At 45.2% G+C, this 17802-nt stretch overlaps 1 protein-coding gene across 1 annotated transcript in view; it reads left to right on the top strand.

The window, feature by feature from the left end:
* tln2b (talin 2b) overlaps positions 1-17802 on the top strand; it is an 82795-nt gene that overhangs the window by 45520 nt on the left and 19473 nt on the right. The window contains exons 10-33 of the mRNA XM_067234240.1: positions 984-1139; positions 2035-2136; positions 2252-2328; positions 3591-3774; positions 3938-4051; positions 4990-5098; positions 5758-5966; positions 6290-6388; positions 6894-7061; positions 7615-7909; positions 9067-9233; positions 9776-9904; positions 11856-11969; positions 12145-12258; positions 12451-12585; positions 12760-12888; positions 12976-13078; positions 14001-14209; positions 14624-14743; positions 14943-15140; positions 15735-15874; positions 16440-16533; positions 17169-17258; positions 17373-17495. Coding sequence (XP_067090341.1) covers positions 984-1139; positions 2035-2136; positions 2252-2328; positions 3591-3774; positions 3938-4051; positions 4990-5098; positions 5758-5966; positions 6290-6388; positions 6894-7061; positions 7615-7909; positions 9067-9233; positions 9776-9904; positions 11856-11969; positions 12145-12258; positions 12451-12585; positions 12760-12888; positions 12976-13078; positions 14001-14209; positions 14624-14743; positions 14943-15140; positions 15735-15874; positions 16440-16533; positions 17169-17258; positions 17373-17495 — 3378 coding nt within the window. The remainder of the gene's footprint in view (positions 1-983; positions 1140-2034; positions 2137-2251; positions 2329-3590; positions 3775-3937; positions 4052-4989; positions 5099-5757; positions 5967-6289; positions 6389-6893; positions 7062-7614; positions 7910-9066; positions 9234-9775; positions 9905-11855; positions 11970-12144; positions 12259-12450; positions 12586-12759; positions 12889-12975; positions 13079-14000; positions 14210-14623; positions 14744-14942; positions 15141-15734; positions 15875-16439; positions 16534-17168; positions 17259-17372; positions 17496-17802) is intronic.

Raw genomic sequence — 17802 nt, 5'->3', positions numbered from 1 at the left:
GTACAGTGTGAGGTAGAAAACCGGTAGAAAAACTACCGGTACATCTCACCTCAGCACAACCTTCCATTTGTTATCTGTCAAGTCTGAAACCCCATCTCAGGGCTTATGGAACAAGTTCTCTTCTATTGAAGGGCTGTGTGTGTGGTGAGGGGGTAAAGGCCAGTTCAAGCACTCTGACAAGACTTCAACCTGTGCTGTGAATTCCAGAGCCAACAGAAGTTCTAAAACCTCACCCATGGTTAAATATTTAAGATACTATCTCAGACAGGGTGCACTACGTCAGATAAGAAAACCTGGTTTTCCACGAAGAACACAAAGCAGACAGCCCCAATTGTATGAATAGCATAACGAAAGACAATGGAATATTTGAATAGGTCTCTATACATAGCTTTCCTGATTATTGAGATAGTGTTATCTGTCCTTGGGTGATATGTTTTGAGCTGTACAAGCTACTCTCTGTACAAGCTGCCTTTGTTGTTGTCTCAAAGCTATACTTTCTGACCCTGAACAGGAAACAATAGTCTGAAGACACGGAAGGTATTTTTGACTCCCCCGTCTCCCCTAACCACTAATTTTGCATAGTCTTCAGTGCTCCTGGAGAGCAGCCAAGTGTAGACTCATGCTCTGAAGTGAGGTGTAATGGATTTCCAGTGGGCAGAGACGAGAGCACTTGAGCTTGGCAGAAAGCTGCTGGAAGCATTGATACACTGACAGTGTACTCTTGTAATGCCCCAGCAGCCTGGGAGGTACCAGGAGAATAGGGAGAGGGTGGGGGTGGGTAGTTGTCAGTTAAACAAGCCTGAACTCTGCAGGTTCACTTTCCACCTGCTCTCAGCACTTCCTCTGGGGTTTAGGAGAGTTTGTGTGGCGGTAGCAGCAACACTCCACTGCCAATCCCCTTTCTCCACACATACAGAGTCCTGCAGTCATCTGCCTGTGTCCAGCACCTACAATAACACAGTCGTGTTTGTTCCCATCCTCAGGAAAAGATGAAAAGCAAGAATAAGCTAGTCCCTCGGTTGCTCGGCATAACCAAAGAGTCTGTGATGAGGGTGGATGAGAAGACTAAAGACGTGGTCCAGGAGTGGCCCCTGACCACGGTGAAGAGATGGGCTGCTTCTCCCAAGAGCTTCACACTGGTAGGTCCCTCTACCAAAGACTGGTTCACCCTTACAGGCCTCTGCCTCAACCAAACCCATGCAGTCGTGCTCTGGTAGGATTCATTCAGGGAACACCTTTACTCCCTACTTTTTCAGCAACATCAATAATTACAAAGCATTGCTGTCTCAGTCCACAATCTCCATTGTTTTCTTTTCAGTATGAAGTTTAGTTATTTTATCAGTCCATGTTTACCGTAGATTGCGGTGGAAGGATGTGAAACATTTAGATGTTTTATTCATTTGAGTGCTTTTTCAATTTTGTTTCTCGGTTATTGTCAACACTGGTGTCCATTTTCCTCTCACAGTGTTTTATTAAGCTTTCAACTGGAATGAATACTCCATTTATAGATTAAAAGGGAGACCAATTTTAAAGATACTCAGATGTACATTTGCCAACATTGATTTGAATGAAATATTACAACCCTGTCTCTCGGAGGAAGCTTTTGAAGTGTGGAGTTTTCTATTCTGAAACCGAGGTTGTCTCATATCTAATCAGGTCTTTGAAGAAGTTTGAAATACAGTGTGCAGGATTCACAGTGTTTCTTTTGATTAGCACAAGCAATAATGACAGTGTTGGTTTCAGTCTATGCAAAGCTTTTCTCTCCCACATATATTACCGGTTCTGCGAGTGAAGGAAATGAAGGTCATCCACTAAGAGTTCATTATTACATTATTGACATGGTGAAAAACTGTCTAAGACATTGCAATAGCTTGGCCATTGCTCAACGTTAATGTTTCACATGGATACAGAACCTTTTAGACCTGTTTGTTTGAGGTGCTAATATTTTAGTATAGTAGTAAGAGTAAGAGTTAGTGTATTGTTGGATTATGTTGATGGAATTTAAGAATCTTTGTATCTCTGTGTATCCTGCAGGATTTTGGAGAGTATCAGGAGAGCTACTACTCGGTTCAGACGACAGAAGGAGAGCAGATCTCTCAGCTCATCGCTGGCTACATTGACATCATCCTGAAAAAGGCGAGTTTTTGCCTACCAGCTTAAGCCAAAACACCTTGTGTAACAAATATGTTACTAATTTATGTTACTTTCCATACGTGCTTTGCATTCTGTGATTCCTGTTAATGACTCACAGAAGCAGAGTAAGGATCGATTTGGGTTAGAGGGAGACGAGGAATCCACCATGCTGGAGGAGTCAGTCTCCCCAAAGAAGTAAGAGTGACTTTATCATACTGTGAACTGTCTGAACCTTTTTTTTATAGGTCCTTTCATTCTGCTGACGAGCCATATTGACGAGCCATACTGTAGCCTAGTTATTCTTTGTGAATGTAAACCTAGGCTTAATTGTGCATGTAATCCCATTTCTGCCTGCTCTGCAGTGTGCCCCTGAGAAAAACTGTATTAAAACATTTCAAATAGCATTATCCATCTGTGAGATAGCTCTCCCTGGTATATTATAAAATTTTATTCCTTAATACTGTACGGTGACTTCAGTATGCGCTCTCCTCTGTGAATATTCCCTATGTTTTCCAGACAAGCTATAGAAAAACCTCAGGGAAAGCAGCTCAACTATAGTTATTGTATTTTACTGGAAAATGTGCAGTGATTAGGAAAACATGCATGCATTTGGTAAAATACAATAACTTAACTAACAGAATGACTTAGTTAAGTTGCGTTCTGAGTTTTATAAACACCTCAACATAAAATGACCCGTTCAGACTCAACGGTTCTAGCAAAGTCTCTCTGAGGCATGAGGGTCAGAGGATGGTGTTTATAATGAATAGAGAAAAACAAAGACAACATACAGTCAATAGGTGTTTGTTATTATAGGCAGGCGGAAGCTACATCATATAACTGTCAGAACACAGTAGGTTATAGTAGGAACACTTATATATGAATGGATAATAAGACAGTATATATGATCAGATGGTAAGGTAATAGCTGATTTCCTGATTGTGATTTACGTAAACACAGGAAATCCCATTTCTTCCACAAACTGCAGATGTGATTGTACTTGTTAAGACATCCTGTCCTGGGAAGGATATTTCCTTCAGTTTACTCATTTCATGTACAGTAGCTGGCTAAGCAGCTAAACTTTTTTTAATAAAGATGGACTAGTCTGCCACATAGAGCCTAGAGACAGGTAGTCATTAGGAGCCAGCTTGCCTCTCTTGCAGACAGTAAATGGGCATCAGTTCTGTTTTGTATGCCAATTGATTCCTGTTTTGGTTCTCAGCACAAAACGTAATTGCTGCCCCTCAAAATAAACAGTAGTTAACCAATAGAGTCATTGGCATCTGCGTACTCTACCAGGAAATATGTAATTTTCATGTGTTTGTAACATCCTATCGACACCTACTATCAGACTAAATTGAACATGCTACTGTGACAAACCGCCAAATCTTGACTTCAAAAATACCTTTTGAAAAGGCAATGCAGATCCAAATGGTCATGCAGTCTGTCGGTCTCTGTAGATCAACCATCCTGCAGCAGCAGTTCAACCGCGTGGGCCGAGTGGAGCACGGTTCGGTGGCCCTCCCAGGGATCATCCGCTCGGGGTCGGTGGGCGGCCCGGACACATTCAACATGGGCACAATGCCCTCCGCCCAGCAGCAGGTCACTATGGGCCAGATGCACAGAGGACACATGCCCCCGCTGGTGAGCATGCCCGCTGGCATCCACACCAAACAGTCAGAGATCACAGCTTGCTTATTCCACAGAGTGTGATACAAAGACACATCATTACAAAAAACACTTAACATAAAGTGTGCTGATCCATCGTGCCCAGTGCGTTGACGAAGTATGTGGTGTGTGTTGTCAGAGTCTGGCCCAGCAGGCTTTAATGGGGACCATCAACAGCAGCATGCAGGCTGTGCAGCAGGCCCAGTCTGACCTGGGATCTGTAGATAAACTGCCTCCGCTAGGCCACGACATGGTGAGTCCTCAGAGCCCTAATCCCCCTTCACATAGCACAGCCAGATAGCCACAGAATGACACGGCTCCAACTGCACTCAGCACTTCCCAAACCCTCCGCTCTCTTTGTAGGCCCTGTTCAAATCCCTCCTGCTCACTGGAGATTAATTCTTCCAACTTTTTGTGTGTATGTGTTTTTAAAAGGAATTTAATACATTCCCTAATCCAAATGATTTTTGGTGTTCCCTAAAAGATGCAAGTTGGGTTTTCCGTTAGAGAGAATGTGCTTAGGCCAGAGCGAGGTTGAGTCATTTATGTTACGTTGGGGTCCATTTGGGTTCTCATGTTTAATGTTTAAGTGGATGCTACAAATTGACTAAATATAGGATATGAACTTTGAGCATGGTACCGTATTTCTTCGAATAAACGCCGCCCTCGATTAAACGCTGCACCCCTTAAAATCTGAAAACGGTTAATTAATTGGTTGAATTAAAACACAGTATTTATTACACAAGTAAATCACAAGTGTACAATATAGCAAGGTAGCTGACTTCGCCACTTGCAAATTCGCCTTTCATCAACCCAAAGTTCGCGTTCTACAGATCTGTTGCTGCTGGTGAGTGCTTTCTGCACAGCTTTCTGTTTGAAAGCTAAATTGTAAGAACGTTTCGGCATGCTGCTTCAGATTTCTACACAATGTAGACACACACGCGGCTTCAATTCTTTGGCTTTGTGTTTGACCTCCTTGTCTATTCTTTATTTTTCTATGGCGGCACTGCAGCTACAATTCACTAAATCTCTCTTACTAATTAAACGCCGCCCTCGAATAAACGCTGCACCAAAAATGAACATTGTGTAATAAACGCTGCAGCGTTTAATCGAAAAAATACGGTACGTCATAAAAGTTCATATGAGCTGAAAATATCTAAGTGTGATACCCACTCCTTCACTCCCTTCCAGGCATCAAGAGTTTGGGTTCAAAACAAAGTGGATGAGTCCAAACATGAAATCCACTCTCAAGTGGATGCCATCACTGCTGGAACTGCCTCTGTGGTCAACCTTACTGCAGGTGAGTGCACAGAACAAACTTATGTCGAAACCATTTTCTCAACCCCCAGCGACAGTATATTTGTGCTGGAATCATAGTTTTTGTTGGGCTAGATCTAGGCAAAGCTGGAGAGGAAATTGCCATGTTCTAAAGAAAACATTCTTAAGTTAAAGCTCGAGTAACCCTGGGATGTAAAATCAATACACACGTTTTCCCAGCGAACATCAAGCACACCGGGAGGCAGACCTCAGATATCCTTTAAATAATGAAGCATTTCCCATTTGCCCTGATAAATATTTCCAGTGATGAATAGTTCCTAAGTGTGTTGTCCTGAAGCTGAACTGCCTGGTATTGCCCCTCTGCTCACCCTCCTGGGTGGCACGGTGCCAGACAGGTCCCTGACAGCCTGTTGCAGGATTTTAATATTTCCCAGCCATCTGTTGGATGGCACTGACAACTCCTCTAACTGTACCATCTTGTGCAAAAACAATTCTAAACAAATGAGGATAACATACTCACTGTGTGAGCTTATTCCTGCACAACTGTTTCAGGGCAGTTATTTTTACAGTATGTATGTTAACGTATGGTGGAGGTTGCAGTCTGGGCTGTTGTCTTCAGCAAAACATACAAGAAAGGGTTAACAGCGTTGTCCGTTCCCCCGCCACCCCGGTCATTTCCAGGCGACCCCACAGAGACAGATTACACGGCCGTGGGGTGTGCCATCACCACCATCTCCTCCAACCTGACGGAGATGTCCAAGGGAGTGAAACTGCTGGCTGCACTGATGGAGAAGGAGGTGGGCAGTGGGCAGAACCTGATGGGCGCTGCCAGGGCACTGGCAGGGGCGGTCACCGACTTGCTCAAGAGTGTGGAGCCCGCGGCTGCTGAGGTGAGAGGAGCTGGCGCTGCTGCAGCCTGACATCTGGAACATTCTATCAACACAGCCATAGACATGCTAGCAAGAGTGAACCTTGCCTCTGCTGTTTTCAATGTCATTAAAAAAGTTTGATCATAGTGTCTTTTCATAAAACATTTCTTAAATAAAAAAGAGATCATTAAGGACACATGAGTGACACTGAGAGACTGATTTAATAAGTTGGGGACTTGATTGAGTCAGTGATGTAGCCTCCCACCTGTCTAAGAGCAGGCGAGGCCTGTGACTGAGTGAGGGAGCGTGGGTTTTGTTAGTGACCATGGTGATGTCATCCCCAGCCCAGACAGACGGTGTTGACGGCGGCAGGAAGCATCGGCCAGGCCAGCGGGGACCTGCTGCGTCACATGGGGGAGGGCGAGACTGACGAGAGGTTCCAGGTTGGAGTCCACTCCCACCCTGTCCCTATGACACCGCTGCCAAACATGAAGACACACTCAGACGCTCCTACCCCCTCGTTTAAAAGCAGCGCACTATTCTGTCATGCAACCAGGCCTGCCTTTCACCACATACTCGTGTAATGAGCTGTGAGAATACCCCACACAGAGTCTGACAACATGTCTTCTGTTTGTGTTTTCTGCATGTCCATGATAGGCAATACTGTACAGTCATGGGCGAAAATCCCAGGGGAAAATACAATTTGTCCCCCTCAATATGTCACTGTGAACATAACTAAATCATTTATATCTTAATAATATGCATTGAAGGAACTTGTGCTGATTATAGACACGTAATAAACCTTTGAAAGTTTAGTAAAACGTTCCCCTCAATGTTATATGTGTTTAAAGTCAATAACATATTCCAAAGGCTGCTCTTTGGTCCAAGTAATCACCTATAGTGTGCTCTTCTGGATTCAGTGATGGAAGCTTGTGCATGTTGTTCCAGGACATCCTCATGAATCTGGCTAAGGCAGTGGCCAATGCAGCTGCCATGTTGGTCCTCAAGGCCAAGAACGTGGCACAGGTGGCAGAGGACACAGTGCTGCAGAACCGGGTGATCGCAGCTGCCACCCAATGTGCCCTGTCCACCTCCCAGCTGGTGGCGTGCACCAAGGTACCCACACATAGCCACACCCTGTCACCCAGCCAAGAGCCCCAGATGAGAGTAGAAGCAAAAAATCAAAAAGCTTAATGATAGCTGCTTATAAGCCCTCTTCATCACCAATCCAGTGTACACACAGATGAGTTGCTGGGATGCCACAGTGTGCCTCATTAGACAAAGTTGAGGGGATTGCTATTTGTATTTTTTTATTGTTAAATGCTAAAGTGTAATTATTTTGATACTTTGGTCTATTTATTGCTTTATCTCTTTACTTCATTTGCACTTACTCTATATAAATGTTTTCATCTATTATGTTTTTGACTGTATGTTTGTTTATTCCATGTGGAACTCAGTGTTGTTGTTTTTGTCACACTACTTTGCTTTATCTTGGCTAGATTGCAGTTGAAAACTTATTCTCAACTGGCCTACCTGGTTAAATACAGGGGAAATAAATAAGATAAGATAATAAGACAAGCTCTGTGGTTTGGATTTCACAGCAGCCCCCTCCAAGCATCTGTGATTAAGTTGTTTTCCAAGCCTGTTCCTGTGTCTGCGACCCGTGCAGGTGGTGAGCCCCACCATCAGCTCTCCTGTGTGCCAGGAGCAGCTGGTGGAGGCTGGGAAGCTGGTGGACCGCTCCGTAGAAGCCTGCGTCCAGGCCTGCCTGTCCGCCACAGACGATGGCGAGGTCCTCAAGCAGGTGAGCGCAGCGGCCGGCGTGGTGGGCCAGGCCCTCAGCGACCTGCTGCAGCATGTCCGCCACTACGCCAGCTGCGGCGAGCCCATTGGCCGCTACGACCAGGCCACCGACACCATCATGACCGTCACGGAGAGCATCTTCACCTCCATGGGAGATGCTGGTGAGCTCTGGGGGAGGAGGGGGGAGGTGGGGAGAGGAAGAGGTAAAGAGGTCAGTGGAGGATGGGATTAGGAGGGGAGGGGTGAAGAAGAGAGGAGGGAGGGAAGGAGAGGAATTCAAATTATTTTGACTGACATTGTGGTAATGATTGCCAGTCAGTTTGGTGTCCATCAAATGGAATCACATTGATTTGGCTGGCTATTACCAGAGACATGACAAATATAAATGATTGCTCGAGTCAGAAGCAGTTCTTGCCTCTGTTTCTCGTCTTTGATATCCTGAAGGCGTTCAAAGGGGTTGTTACCATTGGTTTTGACTGAGGGACCTAAGATGTTGTCAGGTTATGGTTTATATTAACTGACCTTCAAGACATTGTTGAAACATTTTCAAAGACTGAAGTATTTGTTATGGTTCAGCCATGAGGCTGAAGAATTTCTGAGCTAGGCCAATCCTCTAGGGGTTGAAGAAAACATGTCATCTAAAACCACTACAGAGCTTCAAATCTGCTTTCAATCAGTGTCTGAGAGTCTTTGAAATGTAAAAGAAAACACATGACCTGAGCACTCTAGCAAGGTTGAACACGCCAGTAAATCCTCAATGTTTCTGCAGAACAACCTAGTAACTGGTATTAAATGTATGTTTGACCCTCCCTATTTTTATGATAAGTGAGCATTTTTGGGGATTTCTGGGGTAAGACTGGAGACTATAATGTCATTCTCATGTCTCTGAGCCTCTTTTCAATAGTTATTTCTAGCTGGAGGTGGGTGTTTGGGAGTCATAGCTTTTTATAGTATGAGCGTAGGGGGAGACCTAGCACCATATAGACTATTCATATTTCTGGGTCTTTCCACAGGCTTTACTTGATTTTAATGCGAGTCTAAGAGAGAATTGTTCTCTTGAAACATGAAGCTGATTTGGCTCTTAGCCAGAGTAGAGAACACATAATCATACTGTGTGATATCAGAAGGTGAAAAAGAAGCAGGACGAGGGGTATGCAATGTAACGTCGACGTTACCACGTCTCTCTGCTGTTAGCCTAGGAGATGGTATTGATGGGGGGGCCATGGTTTTCCTCTTTCTCTGTTTTCATTTGCTGTCTCTGATTCTCTCTCTCTCACCTTTGCTCTCTCTCTCTGTCTCTCTCTCTGTCTCTGTGTAGGTGAGATGGTGCGCCAGGCAAGGGTCTTGGCCCAGGCAACTTCTGACCTGGTCAACGCCATGAGATCAGACGCTGAGGCGGAAGTGGACATGGACAACTCCAAGAAGCTGTTGGCCGCCGCCAAGCTGCTGGCTGATGCCACAGCCAGGATGGTGGAGGCTGCCAAGGTACAGGGATGGACTCTGTGTCTCTTATAGCAGCTGGGGTGCAGATACAGAACATTCAGCACAGGATGGTATTTTGGTCTTTGTGTTTCAGAAGACACAGGGGGTTCTGTGGTTGCTGTTAGATTGGACTACTGCTCAGATTCTGTACTGTGGCTCCTATTAAAGCTGAAATAATTTCAGGCCTCCCCAGGGGTAGTTAATAAGCCCTGGGCCACAGAGACAAGTATAGATGAACAGGATATTATCAATGTGAAATGCTCAGGCAAGTGAAACCATGCTTATGGCTTATTAGATGCCTTTGATCTGTGACACATTAATCACGATATCGCTGCCATCACTAAGAGGAAATGGGAGTCTTGTGCTGACGGTTTCCTTGGAAACTGTAAAAAAGCAGACCATGCTTAATGCCATTTTACATATAATGTACAGTCTGTGTTTGGGAAATGTTTAGAGAAATGTTCAATGCCAAGGCAGAGCTGTGATTATCATTAAAGTGGGATTTGCGTGTGTGTGCGTCTGTGTGCATGCGTGTGTGTGCTCAGGGGGCAGCAGCCTACCCTGAGAATGAGGACCAACAGCAGAGACTGAGGGAGGCGGCCGAGGGACTGAGGGTGGCAACCAACGCTGCCGCCCAGAACGCCATCAAAAAGAAGCTGGTCAACAGGCTGGAGGTGGGCCGCTAGCAACACGCACTCACCTCAGTAACGCTACCTTACAACAGCACTGTTGCCACCCACACCTGGCTATAATTTATAACCCACCAAAAGGCACTTCTCCATCCAATATAAAATGACTCCATTAGATAAAAGTATAGTGTATTGTATCGGAAAATATAAAGTTGTGCTCCTAGGCATTGTGAAATGCATATCAAAATGCCCAAATCATTTTGCATTAATTTGCACAAATAAGGGGCAATTTTGCATATTTTTGATTTCTTCTCCTGTGACAGCATTAGGGGGAGGTGAATCCCATTAGTGATGTGAATGAGTTCATGTGAGGGTAAAGATCTGTGTTTAGCCCGCCAGCATCAACGAGCCTCCCCTGACTAGACGCTAACTGCTCTGGAGCTCCCAGCACTCAGTCAGCCTGAGCACACAGCACACAACCCCAGGCCAGAATCAGACTGCTATCACATGGCATATCTCTATCCCTCCCTGTTGCTTGGTCATGGTGATGGTTCCTTTCCACAGAAAATATAGAGAGATATTTGTATTAAGACGAATTTAGATTGAATCATGGTTGATACTGTGTATCTTGACTCCACCTGCACATTCAAAGCTCCTTAATCCACCCTTCGTATGGTCTGAAGACAGGGCTATATCGTTCATCAATCCCCCAGGTTTCGGATCCATTCTTGACCTGAACATTACCTGCATAGAATTTCTTCTGAGTGTACTATGTGTCAGAAATATTAATCTATCAAGCATTGCACAGTCAGTCGGTGAACAAGTTTAAGAAAGCTTTATTGCTTGTGGCCAGCCCACAAGGAGACAAAACATCACACGCCATTTTGCTTCAAAGTTTGTCTAGCTCCCCAGTCTTCAGGTAAGACCATTTATTGGTGAGAAGTCCCCTCCCTTGCATATCAGCTGTCAATATGATCGATCCCAGAGACAGAGTGCACATGCATGTGGAAACTTACAAAGTTCTCTGACCCTAGGCTTGACCATACGATTCACTCAACACAGATAAGGTTAAACACATTTATTGCACCTCTAGTATGATAATGGTCAACCTAGGTCTGTTTGTTTACGTAAGCCTAGTGTCATCTATAGGTCATGTGGGGAGGGGGTTCTCCACTGAAGGAATGCTAAACACCAGTATTTTCAGAATATAACGTTACAGTCTAAATTTCTCCGACACTATGTAGTGTACAAAGCATACAGTGTTGTCTTGCAGTTGCACCAAAGAGGTGGTAGGGTGAGTGAAAGAGAAAGAGAGAGAGTGGGAGCGGACGGTTTTCTTGCTGCTTTTCTTTTCTTGTGAGATGTGCCAGAACTCTGCAGTCTTGTTTGTATTCTCCAGGACAAAGATGTCATTGTTGTTCTGTTTCTTTTTTTCATTCCTATATCCCTCCCCTCCACCCCTCCACCCACAATACATGGAATGTCTTCTCTCCACTTCCTATCTCACCCTTGCTTCAAAGGGAGTCAGGTGGCTGAGCGGTTAGGGAATCGGGCTATTAATCTGAAGGTTGCCAGTTCGATTCCCGGCCATGCGAAATGACGTTGTGTCCTTGGGCAAGGCACTTCACCCTACTTGCCTAGGGGTAATGTCCCTGTACTTCCTGTAAGTCGCTCTGGATAAGAGCGTCTGCTAAATGTTAAGCAAATCACTCCTCAGTGACTTTTATGGCTGTATTGTTAGCTAAACTTACAATTCATCAACCGTCAGACATACAAGTTAAAACAATGCTAAAAGGGAGCTCATTACTAAAATGAAAGTATGACACATCATTTTTTTCTTGGGAGATTTGTGAAGAACCCTTTGACGAAGATGTTTGTGGCCTCTTGCAAAGATAAAATCAAGTCATGTTGAGGAGGAGTTTAAGTTGCTGTGACTTTTAGCCATGTTAAAGATCTCAGTGATGTCTAATGAATCTTGTGACTGTGTATGGAACAGATTGCTGCTAAGCAGGCTGCTGCTGCTGCCACCCAGACTATAGCAGCTGCTCAGAATGCTGCAGCCTCCAACAAGAACACGGCTTCGCACCAGCAACTAGTGCACAGCTGCAAGGTACTCACACTGACAACAAGATACCTCTAGGGTCAGATTCTAATATCCACCCATGTACTGTTATATCACTAGATAGCAAAATTGTGATGGGCAGTTTTAATGACTTTCACCTAGCTTCAAATTCATATCTGTGTTGTGTCCCATATGTGATCTATGGAAATGTGCATGTGTGCAGGCGGTGGCAGATCACATCCCCCAGCTGGTCCAGGGGATGCGGAGCAGCCAGGCTGAGCCGGAGGAGCTCAGTGCCCAGCTCACACTCATCATGGCCAGCCAGAGCTTCCTGCAGGTACTGGAGCCCCTCTCTCTCCCACACGCACATCATATTACACCTCACTGTCGAAAGGTAATTTGTGTCTTCGAGATATGTAAATTTCTCAAGCGGCCGAGCTTTACATCAAGCCATTCTTATACATTTCAATTTAGTTTATGTAATATAACCGCCCCAGTAATGCTGTTGCTGTTATTTTCTTCCTCCAAGCCTGGCAGTAAGATGGTGACGTCTGCTAAGTCAGCAGTTCCGACAGTGACGGACCAGGCTGCAGCCATGCAGCTTGGCCAGTGTGCTAAGAACCTGGCTACCTGCCTGGCAGAGCTCAGGACTGCCACCCAGAAGGTGCCTACTGAACGCTCAGCCACAGACCAAACTCAGCCTTCTCACTGTCCTGGAGATATATACAAAGCAACACTGACAATGCCACACTTCCCAATTGTCTTGTGTGGACAGTGGGATTGATTAATCGTTTATGAGAAGTTTGTGATGACTGCTTGTGCCCCCGTGTTGCTGCAGGCCCATGAAGCATGTGGACCTCTGGAGATCGACTCCGCCCTCAGAGCCGTCCAGACCCTCAGGAGCGAGCTGCAGGATGCCAAGATGGCCGCCATTGACAGCCAGCTCAAACCTCTACCTGGGGAATCGGTCAGTGAACGACAGCGTCCAAAACACCAACTGGATTGAGATAAGACGGGGTGGAGATGTTTTATAGTTTGTGTGTCAATCCACCAGCTGGAGAAGTGTGCCCAGGATCTGGGCAGTACATCCAAGGCTGTGGGCTCCTCCATGGCCCAGCTGCTGACCTGCGCAGCCCAGGGCAATGAGCACTACACAGGTAGGGCCCTGGGGAACTACAGGAACCACATCCTGTTTACTCACACTGTAAATCTGTCTCAACCAGCAGAGTGGTCACTTGTTATTAGACTTTTTATTTAGTCTTGTTAGAAGGCTTGATTTTCAAGAAGAGTAATGGCAACAAAAAAAAAATATTTGCTGCAAAGGGAACCATATAAAGCTGTTGAAGTGGAAAACAAGATTGAGTAGGTAGCAGACACTCTGACGAGCATAAAGAGATATCCAAGTGTAATTAAATTCCTGATTTAGTGGCGGTGTTATCACTATTGCCTAGCAGAAAAGAAAGACCCCGTAGGTCTTGTATGGCCTGCCATTTTTTGCCCTCAATTCCAGCTCAATTTGTGCTCGTTCGGGAACCGATGAAGACAGATTTGAATAGTGTATTCTAACAATGAGTTCTCCTAGATTGAGCACACACTCTCAGGCCCAGGGTGCTAGTCTCTCCTCATTAATCTTATTTTCAAGAGATTTAACATTCCTTCAGCAATTGGCTCTACTTGGCTGGATAATGCAATTTGATGCAATTTGATGCTTTCGCTCTCAGTTTTGTGTAGAATAAGTAAAGGCCAAATTCCACATGGGGCCGTATTTGACTTTAAAACTAATTTGTTTTAACAATGGGGGTGGTTTATTTGCCCCAAAATGATAGTGGTCTAGTTGAACTCTATGCAATTATTCCACAATTATACATATTAAACCTGCTAAACATGCTCACCTTAAAGTTTTTCACAGATAATGACATTTAAATGTTGTAGAATTTGGCTAGGAAAGACATTATTCAATTTCTATGCAAAGGCATTACAGTTGAAAACATGATACAATAAGTCTAGAGGAGGAATGATGACGAGAATCCCCTCTTCACCTCCCCATCTTCTCTCCATGGTAACCGGCTGCATGTGTAGGCGTAGCTGCCAGGGAGACAGCCCAGGCCTTAAGGACGCTGGCCCAGGCAGCTCGAGGTGTGGCCGCCAGCACCAAGGAGCCCCAGGCTGCCGCGGCCATGCTGGATTCTGCCCAGTACGTCATGGAGGGCTCTGCTATGCTGATCCACGAGGCCCACCAGGCCCTGGTCCACCCTGGGGACGCAGAGAGCCAGCAGAGACTGGCACAGGTCAGGACAGTTCCTACTGATGTCTAAGCCTGGTCATGCTCACATCAGGTGGCTCTCCCTGGTCCTTCACTCTCCTCTGCTCCCTGACTGATATGTATAAAAACTCCTCTCCATGACAATGACCCCCCTCCTCAGAGTTGCTGTGTTCTCTCCTCTGTTTTTTGCATTTTCTCTCACAAGAGCTCTGCCATCAGATGCTCGGCAGTGCCCTCTGGGAGATAAACATGTTGGTTGGCAAATGCCTGGGACAGTGACATAAATTAGTGACATGGATTGTTGTGCTTCGCTTCAGTGCTGATTTGCATTTAAGCTGTATTATACTCAGAATTGTATAGCTGTGTTCTGGGTCCATGGGGCCTTGGTAGGATAAGTGTTGGGTTGGGCTGAGCAGGGCTGTGCTGTGCTGTGTTCCAGGTGGCCAAGGCTGTGTCCCACTCTCTGAATAACTGTGTGAACTGCCTGCCTGGCCAGAAGGATGTGGACATGGCCCTCAGGAGCATCGGAGAAGCCAGCAAGAAGCTCTTGGTGGATACAGTGAGTCTTACACTCAACTTGGACTTTGAAACATGGGAAACATATCAATAATCTCAACAGTCTTTACACAAATTATTTGGTCATTTGTACCCATTCATGATTTAATCGTAAACGTTCCTACAAATACGAATCTGATCTGCGGAAATCTAAAGAAACATACAGACTACAGCTGTGTAACATGTGTCTCCACTCTCGACAGCTCCCTCCCTGCAGTAAGACCTTCCAGGAGGCCCAGACCGGCCTGAACCACACAGCAGCTGAGCTCAACCACTCCGCTGGGGACGTGGTCCATTCCTCCAGAGGCACCAGCAGCCAGCTGGCCGTAGCCTCCGGAAAGTTCAGTGAGGACTTTGACGAGTTCCTGGACGCTGGGATAGAGATGGCAGGACACACCCAGGTGGGTTCCGTCGTCCATCGACAGAGCTCCATAGTCACTTGATGGTGATTCCCCCAGTAAAGAGTGTTTGCTTGTTATACTGTTCCACCAAAGGGGGGATATTTGGATTTGGAACGCCTATGAGGTACTGTAATCAAACTTTGAGTGCTTTCACATTTTTCTGTCACTTTAGCGCTTAAACTATTTTGACTCGTTTGATCTTTTCATCTAAATCACTTAGTCACAGGGCTGTCCCGAGAGCTCCAACACAATCAAATGTAATGAGATATTTGATGATGTTCTTGTTCTGGTTATTTTGCCCATTAATTTTGCAGGGATCGTCAGGGAGTGGAGTTGATGTAGCTTGACGGTGCGGCCTTAATCAGGTTTAATGGAGGAAGCAAGGGTATTGTTTTAGTGAGGTGGGGTGGGGGCCACGGTTCACAAATACTCCAATCATGTTTCATAGCGCTCTGCTTAGTGTAAGGATGCCAATTGTGCTTACTACAGAAACTGTTCACCTAGACCGATACAGCATACACAGAGAAAAAAAACTGTATACTAACCATTTGGCAACATAAAAAAAGAAACCAAATGTGTGTCTTGACTTTTCAGCGGAAAGAGGACCAGATCCAAGTTATTGGTAATCTGAAGAACATCTCCATGGCATCCAGCAAGCTGCTGCTGGCAGCCAAGTCCCTCTCAGTGGACCCTGGAGCAGCCAATGCCAAGAACCTCCTGGCTGTAGCAGCGAGGTAAGACCATTCACAATGGACCGGCACAACTGAGAACACATCTTTCTGCAAATAGAAAATTACAGTATTTCTGCCTTAGACAGTCAGTTCAATGCAAATAACATGTTTGAATATGTATAGTAACTGTGTCCCCCTTATATGTATAGTACAGTATAATATGGCGAACTTGTGATGCTATGAAATATCTTTCACTGCCATGGCCATTCTCTTTCTGTTGTCATGCTGCTAAAGCAGAAAGTGAAAAAGAGAGAGAAAAAGGAGGAAGAGAAATGGAGGAGAGTGTAGAATCCCCCCTGGTGGAGGTTGGCAGGCAGCTTGCTCCACTGGGGTTCAGGCCTGACTGACTTCCCTCTGTCTAATTAGAGAGATGGAAGCAGCAGCTAGGGCTTGTCTCTGCTCACAGAGGCTGAACACAAGCCCAACACGGCCTCAACGTGTCTGTGCTGTGTGTTCAATTGTTTCTGGGGCTGAGGTTCTGATAAAAGTGTGCATAATGAACTGTGTGTGTCTGTGTACATGAAATGTTGGATGTTTAAAGCCTGTGCATCTGCCCTTGTGTATTCAGAGCAGTGACGGAGAGCATTAACCAGCTGATTACGCTGTGTACCCAGCAAGCACCAGGGCAGAATGAGTGTGACAACGCTCTGAGGGAACTTGAGGTAGTTTTTTACTGTACCAACTGAACTTTGTATAACCCTACAGGCTTGTTGACGTTCTTGTTTACTACAGGCAACAGAAAATTTAGTTTTTCATTACTCCAACTCATATAGTTCATTGTGAAAACAATGTTTTATCATGACATGATCATGAGTGTTCATTAACAGCTCATTTAGATGCATAGTGTTCAGGGCTCAGTGTTCAGTATTGACAGAAAGTATGCCCAGCAGTCCTCTGTCTCCATGGAAAATAATGACCTATTCTTCTACTTCCTCTGAGTCACTCAGCCCACAGTCTTCACGTGGACTGACATTTATTACCTTTCCTCTTCTGTGCCTTGTTGTGGAGAGAGCAGCATGCTCATTTATTGACAAGCACAATCCACATTCCTAACTCCCACAAACGATTGTGTAAAGAGTAGTTATTAATGACTAAATGTAAAAAATTACTAAATGTAATGTGTAGTCACTTAAATGTCTAACTTAAAATCAACACAAGTTTCCACATTTTAAAAACAAGACTTAAAAAATGTTTTCTGTAACTTAACAGTTGCTGGTTGTGAGGAGAGGGAGGTTTCTTCAGTAATGTGTACTTCTTGATGGCATTCCTGTCCCTCCCTGTCTCCTTCTGGGACTAGGCTGTCAGGGGGCTGCTGGACAACCCCAATGAACCAGTCAGTGAGCTATCCTACTTTGACTGCATTGAGAGTGTCATGGAAAACTCCAAGGTACAATACAGCTCCCTTAAAGGACCTCATGCACCATACATTTTAATGTCACAAATACAAAGTGTAATACACAACCCAAGGTCTAAATCTCTCCCTGGTTTCCTGCTTGTGCAGGTCCTAGGAGAGTCCATGGCAGGGATTTCCCAGCACTGTAAGACTGGCGACGTGCTGTCGTTCGGCCAGTGTGTGGGTGTGGCGTCCAAGGCTCTGTGTGGGCTCACAGAGGCTGCTGGACAGGTAAGATCTCAGCCTAGAACCGTGAATCACTGGACCTCCTTCTCTCTCTGCACAGGCCTGGCTGACACCCAACCAGTGCTCCTCCAACTGTCCTTCACAGCTCATTTCTAATCTACAGCCATGGCCAAAAGTATTGTCAGTGACATTAAAGTTTGCTGCTTCAGTTATGATATTGATTCACACTGTTTCTAGATAAAATAATAACAACAAAAAAGATTTCAACCCACATTTCACAGATGTTTGGGTCCTGGTAAAAAATGACCAGCTAACATCATTTAACTAATCATATCAGCCCATGGGAAAGTGT

The sequence above is a fragment of the Osmerus mordax genome, chromosome 4, assembly GCF_038355195.1.
Source record: "Osmerus mordax isolate fOsmMor3 chromosome 4, fOsmMor3.pri, whole genome shotgun sequence".
Lineage (NCBI taxonomy): Eukaryota > Metazoa > Chordata > Actinopteri > Osmeriformes > Osmeridae > Osmerus > Osmerus mordax.
This window is presented reverse-complemented; position numbering and strand designations above follow the sequence as displayed.